Here is a 9,751-nt window from a genome sequence, read left to right as displayed (position 1 = left end):
ATTTTATTTTAATCCTTTATAATTTAAAAAATTATATCTAATAATTCTGATGCTTGTTTCCATTCAACAAATAAATTCATATGTTAGTTAAATTTATGTACTTTGTTGATATCAATAAAAAATTAAATAAAAATCTGTATTTACTCCTCAATTGTACTAATATATTGCAGATCAAATAAAACTTTTATAATCAAATAACCCTTATATATTTTTACACTTTAATGCATATGAGATTAATTTGGAGAAAGGAATGTGATTTTTTTGTCAAAATATGTATCGGTTACATATCATACAATTACACGTACGCCTAATTAATTCTGAATGTTTCATCTTCATTTGGGTACTTATATGAAATAGATAAGTTGTGATGTCAAGATCTCGCAATCAAAAGGCTCCTACGAGCATAATTTACTTTTAACAATAATGTATTATTTCTTTGCTTACTTTAAAATATTGATTTGATTTAAAAATATTAATATATTGTCTACTACATGTTGAAATACAACGTTGGTCCATCAAAATTATCCATATATTTTAAGAAAATAAACAAAAACCGTATCAATATATATCCAACACCATACCCAATAATTAGGTAATGGAATATTTATACACTATACATACGTACACATCACATCAGCCCCCATGTGGCATGCCATGAAATGGGCAGGGTTTGATGATTCGTAATAAAAACAAAAAATAAAGAAGAGGAATAAATAGTTTAATTAAATAATTAAGAAATTTAATTGGTCTGATGTAGAAAATTGAAGATGGGCATGTGGCTTGTTTGTTTGTCTTTGGTCAAATTGTAATTAAGTAGTAGGTTTGACCTAATTGCATTGACTAACTATTCCTATTCAAATCTTTCCAACTTATATATATATATTTAGAGTGGTGTGTAGTGAAATTAGTTTATGATTCTTAGATAAAAAAAATAGAAAATATTGAGTTTAGATTAAAAAAGTAGGTGGGAAAGGCATTTAAGCAGAAGAGGGTGAAACAGTTGGGTCGGGGGTGGTGATTTAAATAGGCGGGCTGAGGAGGGTGATCCGTATACCAGAAAAAGCTGATTCTACCAACATCTGCAAAACACACACACATACAAAAGTTATTTGGATTTAGGGGTATAACACAACACATGTGAACCCCTTCCACCTCTCCACATGTGACTTCTGACCTTCCCTTCCCACTATTTATTACACATCCATCCACCCTAATCCCCTTTCAACTTCATTAAGCAACTGACTATTTTTCAAGCTCAGTTTGGTGATTATTATTTGAACAATCATTGCCATATATATATACACGTTGCATCGATCGTAAACGATCAGCTTAAATGACTTATAAATTTTATATATAAACCATCTCATTACTTTAGTGAATTCAAAATAAATTATGAGGCTTGTATTAAGTAACTAGGCATTCATGACATTGTACGACAGATCAAAAAATTATTCAAACTTAATTTTTATTTAAATATTTCAAATCTATAGATTTATGTATGTTGAGTTATTAAATGGAATTGATCAAATGTAACTTTACGTGGGCATGAGTCATGAGCGTGCATATATCATCTTTTAATTAAAACATATAGTATTTTGATTTTATTTATTTATATATTGATATATTGAAGAGATGACTTATGATGAACTACTCTTCTTCATTTCAAATTAAGTAATGATCTGGTCTAAATCAACTAATGATTAACACATGCATGCCAGATCTTTCAAATTATTTATAGAGAGAGATGATAAATTGATAATCAAGAAATAAAAGACAATAATTAAAGTATTTGCATGCATGGGATGTTATCTTCGGTATACGGCTTTGACATTAGGGGCGTACCTTTTTTTGGGATCCAAACTCACATGCAATTATGCGAGAAAAGCTATTTTATTATTTTTGACATATGGATATATATAATATTATTTAATACCAACTATAATGTGAGATTTTGCTTAGGATATGCTTCTGCTAGTTGTATAATTTCTAGAGGAATTAATTTATTAAGGAATTCTTTCAATTTATTATCAATTTTTGCTAATATATTTAAGTGATCATTGCTGGCCAAGTCAGATGATTAGATCAATTCAAAAGCAAGTTTTTTTTCTTTATTCTAATTTGTATTCATGAAAATCACTTATTGATTCACCTAACTATATTTCAAATTTTTATCTAGAATTAATTAATATGTACGACTACTAAGCCATTTGAATAAATGTTACCAACTAAATTGTTGGTCCAGTAGTAATAAGCGAGGTCGGATATATCATAAGCAAGATTTTTACCAATGAGTAGTGTTCGAACGCTAGCTACAAGATATATATATATATATATATATGTTACATTTGGTGAATTTAAATTAATCTCGACTCTACGATGGTTATTACCCGTTCTTTCTACAAGTAAGGTCAAAACATTAGCCATGGCTCAAACTATATATAACAAATGTTTTGGTCATTTTGACAACGATGATAATATTGATTAACCGTAGTAAAAATGTAAGTTTTTTGTGCTGATCTTTTTTTACCTTAATTAATAGTACGGATTTACCGTTGACATTTATAGAGTAACGAAAAATCAATTCTCGTTGCAATGGAAATATTAGATTCACACCTGTTAGGAGAAGATTAACTCGATCTCGTCCTGAACATGACCAATTTTCAAGTATCTTGAGTTTATAATTTGTACAATAATCATGGGATGTTAGTTTTCCATTCCTTTAAGAACATCAATATATTCAAATATTCAAACACTCATGAACAACATATTTAATAGATAGAGGCACAGTAATTTGTTTTGCAAGAAAAAGGACAGTACGTGCTTTTTTATTGCAAATGCTTCCCCACCACTTCATTAGGATGAGAGTGTTATAATTATGGTCTTCCATTTAATCTAATAATAATTTTACAACTACTTGGACGGTGTTAATACTAAAGTATTATAGCAACGTATTGTCTATCTCTAATTGATTTCCTGTGCTCATCATCCATCATTCAATACATTAATTAATTATAAAATCTAGAGTTTGGCCCATTTGCTTCTATTCGACTTATCTATAATTAAGAAATATTATACTTCATAAACACATTTACTTAATTTATTGCAATTCCAATAGAGTAGTTTAGTATCTTACAGTTGAAGATAAGGTACAGACAATTTGATTATCATTGATCAAGAATTCTGATTTTTTAGATTTTTCATTGATTATCCAATAAGAAGGGTTTCTATTTTCCCAAAAGAACAATTTGAAGATCTATTGATTCTAACAATTAATTACATGATTGGTCGTTTGGATCTTTGAACTAAGAGATGTAGATCTTCGATTTATGAATGAGAATATTCTTGAAATTCAAACAGAAAAAAGAAAGTGAATTAGACAAAAAGAAATAGTAAGTTGATCTTTATTAATTGAGTTGCATTACATCACTTTTAATTAGGACAGTCAAGGAATAATTTAAGGAAGGACGACCCATCGAAACGGTGGAACACACTGAGGATCTTTGCTAGCCAGTGCAAAGATATATATATGTGTGTGTGTGTGTATGTAGCCGTTTCTTTCAATCCTAAAATGTGTCCGACACACTATTTGGCGTATCGAATACCGTGTCTTTTCTTTTTTATTTTGGACATGCGAATACTGTGTCCATATGACAATGACGAGAGTTTTCCAAAATTCAGGATCCACCTTGTAGAGAAGATTTTGGATTCAAACTTGGTATACCTGATTAATATTTCTAAAATATTGTTCAATAAAACAAATAACATATGTAAATCTGGAGTGAGTTTTGCAGAAGTTTTGAGAAAATAAATGAATGGTTGCTGTACATATATCATTAATAATTAATTACGTACACAGGTTGTTGTGACAATTGAAGTCATATAATCCAACAAATTGTGAGTGATTAGGTCTAATATATGACAAATTGGGGATTACATTGTTAACCGTGTGGGCGCCACTGCCAAAACAAACCAGTCCAGCCCTCGTATCACAATCTAGCCGTTGATTTTACATTTTACTATTTGCAAATTAGTTGACCAAATTGGATTTGATGATCTGATTCCCAACACATTGTGTGTTGGGGGAAAAAGGGACAATGTAGATGGCGGACACAGAGCCCAGAATGTGACCTCTCACCCCCTATCTATATTTGGGCCCTCACTCCGCCTTTGCCCTTCACAATCAATGCCGTTTTCTAACATAATTACACACCCTATGTCCCCACTGCTACCCTACCCATGCAGTTTGACACCCCATCCACATCCTAATTCATTATTCCTACACTGCAAATTCACACTACTTATACCTCTTTTTTTTTCAAAAAAATTTGAACACTATGCAACTGCAATAGTACAAGTATTTAAAGAGGGTTCTTGGGTGTGAAGTTGAATGTAATTGTGAAAAATGTGAAAATCACATGTTGGAAATAGAGTTTTAATTTTACGTACGTATGCAACGAATTGTTTCTTTCTTTTTTTTATCCCAATTTATAAATCTGATTCAAATTCATGTTAATGAGACAACATCTACTTGTTCATCCCAACATGCCCAAACACTACTGGTTCAAATACAATTGACAGGTTGCAGAAATGATAGATCAACTAGCACGGATTTTGCCACTCGGTTGATGGGGCGACACTCAAAGCCAGGTCTAGTACTGGCAAGCCCAATGCCATCCACATTAGCTGCATATGACATATTTTAAGACACATTATTTTAAAAGGATGTCAATAGGGACACCATTATCAGTTGGAACCTATAGGTAACTAGGACTTATACATAATGTTTGGATTCGTTTTCTGAGTGTTTTGTTGTGTTTTGTGGAAATAGAGAGAGAAAAACAAAGATAAATAAGTGTGTGTTAGAGATAGTATGTATGTTTGGATTTGTTTTTGGAGATAATTTAAAATAAGTATTATATATTTAATGTTGTGTTTTGGGAGACAAAAATTACTATTCATTGTCAAATCATGCCTTTTTTATATATATTTATGTATATATGTGTGTATATATATATATGTATGTTTTTATGCTAAATCAGTTAAAAACACCTAAATAAGGTGTTTTTGAATGATGGCAAACATTGGGTATGTTTTGACTTGTCTCGGGAATAAACTGGAAATGAAAACAAACATAGTGATAGATTTTTTGTTTACTTGATAGGATCCTTTGTGACTAGTATGTCTCCTAAAAGATTAGTCCAAAGGTTATTTTACAGGTCAACCTTTCAATAATTTTAAAATTTTAAAGAAGATTTTTCGATCCAATATTATTGGACTCGAGTACACATCAATATGAATCGAGTATGAAAATATGAAACATTATAAATCATATGACATATAGTGTATATAGATTCCTTGTGCGTGGTGTCTTTATACCCAATTTATGTAAGGAAAAATTTGATAGAATTATGTGTTGTGGTGGTGTGGAGCAGAGGTGGTCTGAAACTGAAAGCGAGAGGTGGCTCAAATAATTAATTCTCAATGAGATGAACAAATATACGAAAATAATAATACTAATAATAATATGTATGTAGCGTGTCTTGCTAGTACTTAAGTGTGGGCTTGCGGTGGCATATTTATTAGCATCATCCATAGCAGATGGACGTTGATTGCAGGTACTTCTTAGCATGTCAGAGCAACAAGTGTGTGGTCTGGATTCTCTCATTTTACTCTTCATTCTCATACTAACACTGTCTAAGCCCATCTGTCTGAGAACCACATTATGGACCACCCATTCTGCTTTCTCGACATACAGCCCGCACCCGCACCCGCAACCGCAACCCGATTCCCAATTGCACCAGTTCAAATGGCCACAATAATGGGAGACTTCTACTATCACGTTTACGGAGTGCTGTTATGCTGGTCTGCTTTCTTCTTCCTTTCTTTACTAATAAAAAATTAGAAAAAAGATCGGTGTCTGTATTTAGAATTTTTTTTAACTTAAATTAGATTTAGTTTGAGCAAGTATGATATACTTATCATGTGATATCACTTTTTCTTAAATGATACAACAATCACATAATAAATGTATTGCACTTATCATACAATTAGTTCATTTCCAACTAAATGCAATTTGCGTTAGAATTTTTCCTTATCTATTCTAGTTTGAGTTTTTCGATATTAAGTCATAGTTCATTAATCCTTGTGAAAATGGTGTTCAATAATGTCTTATTCTTGTGAAAGATATGTCAAGAATTCGAATTCCAGATTCATTAATACAACGAAGGGCTGACTCAATTTCTGTGGGCCGTCAAATTGTTGATGGCAGCCCAACTTAAACTGTTGGGTTTCCAACAAGTGAGTTTGGGCCAACTCAGTTTCATGTTACCAAAAAGCCCCTAGCCGCCAAGAAACGCAAAAATCTTGGGGACTAGAAGGAGCGTATGATATCTTGTCAACAAATTGACTATTCGTTCTTCAACCGCGTACAAATATCCTAGTTATTATGACGTCGTTCTTGACTTTCAAACTAAGGAAACCGCCAAAGGATCACAATATACTTAGAAAGATTATATATTGGCTTTGTTCTTCTTCTCTGAGCAAATTTTATTTTGAGAATTGTGACTAAAATATGGCACCGATCAATGATCAGGAACAGGGCGCTGGATTTTTCACTTCGTTTGCTTCGACCCTTTCCAGTTTTGGCAACGCCATGTCCAAATCCGTTAATGGGTACTCTCATCATTTTTTACTATGCAAATTCTTTATCCTTTGCTCTATTTTCAAAGGTCCCAAGTTCAGTTCTTGTGTTTCTGTTGTGGGTATTTTGTTTTGTGCTTTTCTGAATTTTATGTTGTTTCTTTAGTTCTTTTATTGTAAACGTGATTGAAGATTCTTGATTTGAGTTCTTGAATAGATGTCTTGGTTCTTGCATACAATTGCTGCCTACTTCATTTAGATGAGACTATCATACTTTGTTTAACATTTTCTTCACTCATACTTTAGTTTTTCCCATCTCTAGCTTGCTAGGTTACCAAGGACTTGAAATCATAAATCCTGATGGAGGCACTGAGGACACTGAGGTTGAAGCTCAAAAAGGAAGATGGAAGCCGGAGGTATTGTAATTCTTTTACTTTATCTTTAGTTTTTGTTCATGTTATGTAGTTGTATTCTTCACCTTGTCAATTATGGAACTTGTGTCGCCATCCCGAGATTTTGCTCGTACCTTTTGGTTAATCCTCAACTATTAGTCTAGATTACCAATCATGCATAATTTACCTATGAATTGTTTGTGGTAGGATCGGGACAGTTATTGGAGAATGATGCAAAACTATATTGGCTCTGATGTCACGTCAATGGTGACACTTCCGGTTCTCATCTTCGAGCCTATGACAATGCTTCAGAAAATGGCAGAGGTTTGTGTTGTCTAAATTCTTAAGCTGATTGCTATATACGATGTTGCGAAATACTCTGATGGGTGTAACTCTGATCACCAGTTGATGGAATACTCGTATCTATTGGACTTGGCTGATGAATGCGAGGATCCACACATGAGATTAGTGTATGCTGGTAATGTGTTCTTTTACAGTAGCTATCTCATGTGGATTCAATCTTTGTTCAACCATTCTGATGAGTTACCCGTGTTTTGTTCAGCCGCTTGGTTTGTGTCTTTATATTTTGCGCTCCAGAGAACATGGAAGCCGTTTAATCCAATTCTTGGTGAGACATATGAGATGGTCAACCATGGTGGCATTACATTTATTGCAGAGCAGGTGATCCATGAAACAGTTACTGTTTGCCATTTCTCTGTCCTCTTGCATCTACGATAAATGGTTGTTAACAAATGATTTTGATATCAGGTTAGTCATCATCCTCCAATGAGTGCAGCTCATGCAGAAAACGAACATTTTGTTTATGATATTACTTCGAAGTTGAAAACCAAATTTTTGGGGAACTCAATTGATATATACCCTGTTGGAAGGTAAAAGTTCTTTTCGCCGTGAACAGTGTTATTACATTATCTTCTTGTATGTTAAATCTCAAGAACCTGAACCGGATATTAGGAAGCTCTCTGTTCCCCTATTCTTCTACCGTCAAAGCTTTTCTACTTGGTCTTGGCCAAAGGCGATCATTCTGATGAATAGAATCTACTTTATAGGTTTCTTTATTACAATCAGATTCAAACATTGAGGATTTATTTTGCTATAATTTCTTGTAATATTTTTATTAAACACTGACTGTGAAACTATGATACTGACTCTATGTATGTTGTGCAGGACAAGGCTGACTCTCAAAAGAGCTGGTGTGGTATTAGATTTGGTTCCTCCTCCCTCAAAAGCTAATAACATTATATTTGGACGAACTTGGGTTGATTCACCCGGTGACATGATCTTGACAAACCTCACCACAGGAGACAAGGTTGTTCTGTATTTCCAACCTTGTGGATGGTTCGGGTATGATTCCATGACTAGCCGCCAATAATGTAATCTTTGTCGAGAACGTGCTTTTTGTCACCAATTTCATCTCTTGATACTCTATGTGCTTGTCTCCAGTGCTGGTCGTTATGAAGTGGATGGATACATATATAATGCTACGGAAGAACCTAAATATTTGATGACTGGGAAGTGGAATGAGTTTATGAGTTACCAGCCTTGTGACGCTGAAGGAGAACCAGAGCCTGGCTCTGAACTTAAAGAGGTTAGAACATGATAGTTTTGGTTACGATTTTTCGTTTGTCTTGATATATGGTTACCATCTTTCAGTTGAACGGTCTCCAAGCCTTTTTCATTTTGGTCTTGGTGCAGGTTTGGAGGGCTGCTGATGCCCCCAAGAACGATAAATTTCAGTATACGCATTTTGCACACAAAATAAACAGCTTCGACACTGCACCTAAGAAGCTACTGCCATCAGATTCTCGTTTGCGTCCAGACCGTTTGGCACTTGAGCATGCGGACCTGTCCAAAGCTGGTCTGGAGAAAACCAGGTCCCTATGTAGGGTGTAACCCTCCAGTGGTATTTCCTTCAAATATATCCTATCAACTATTACACACGATGGAGTACGAAACTCCTCAAAAATACAGGCCGAATACGCCAACAATTTACAGAAATGAAACTTACAGAGAAATAGAAAGAACTCAAAAATACGAATACGCCAACAATTTACAGAAATGAAACTTACAGAGAAATAGAAAGAACTGAACAAGGAAACAGTACAGTACTGATGTGGCTCAGGGGAAAGAGCCAGATCCGATTTCCGAAGGGACACGGTCACAGATACCGCACCCAAACACACAAGCCGCAACCCTCACGGTTGCTCCACTACCCACGGTACCCAACCACAACTCTCCGATCACAAAGACCGATCACTCTTACTTACCACAAAGCACGTTCTCACACAGAAAATATATCACTGAGATTGAGGGAAGAAAAGTCTGATTTTCTCAAGTTCGGCCGAGAATCAGAAGGGTGAGGAACCTCCGTTTTTATAGGCTAAGGAACATCCGGAGAGAGTCCGTTAGGCGGTTTCTCAAGAGCCATTAAGTTGGCTCTTGATAACCGCCGGAAACGGCAAGGAGAGAGAGAGACCAACGGCTGCATCGGTTTGAAGGGGGGGAGAGAAGAGGAGAGGGAAGCGGCGGAAACCGCAAGGAGGAGAGAGAGATTAGATTAGGGTTTGAGAGTGAGTGTGTATATAAGTATAGACAAACCCGGGTCGGGCTGAGTGGAGCGGGTCGGTACCGGGTGTGGGCCTCCAAGTGGCGGTGGGCTTTAATGTGAGTGGGCCTTTGTATTTGGGCCATAATTTCTAACA

The 9,751-nt window shown here is 34.7% G+C and overlaps 1 protein-coding gene across 1 annotated transcript; it reads left to right on the top strand.

Moving 5' to 3' along the window:
• On the top strand, window positions 6,480-8,999 carry LOC105161604 (oxysterol-binding protein-related protein 3A-like). Its single transcript, XM_011079343.2, has 9 exons — window positions 6,480-6,672; window positions 6,962-7,055; window positions 7,239-7,355; window positions 7,437-7,509; window positions 7,594-7,712; window positions 7,800-7,921; window positions 8,217-8,393; window positions 8,493-8,637; window positions 8,745-8,999. Exons 1-9 carry the CDS (start codon window positions 6,572-6,574, stop codon window positions 8,940-8,942), a joined length of 1,146 nt encoding a protein of 381 aa, XP_011077645.1. The 5' UTR covers window positions 6,480-6,571; the 3' UTR covers window positions 8,943-8,999.

This window comes from Sesamum indicum, linkage group LG5 (assembly GCF_000512975.1).
Source record: "Sesamum indicum cultivar Zhongzhi No. 13 linkage group LG5, S_indicum_v1.0, whole genome shotgun sequence".
Lineage (NCBI taxonomy): Eukaryota > Viridiplantae > Streptophyta > Magnoliopsida > Lamiales > Pedaliaceae > Sesamum > Sesamum indicum.
The sequence above is the reverse complement of the archived record's forward strand: the minus strand, read 5'-3'. Positions and strand labels throughout refer to the sequence as shown.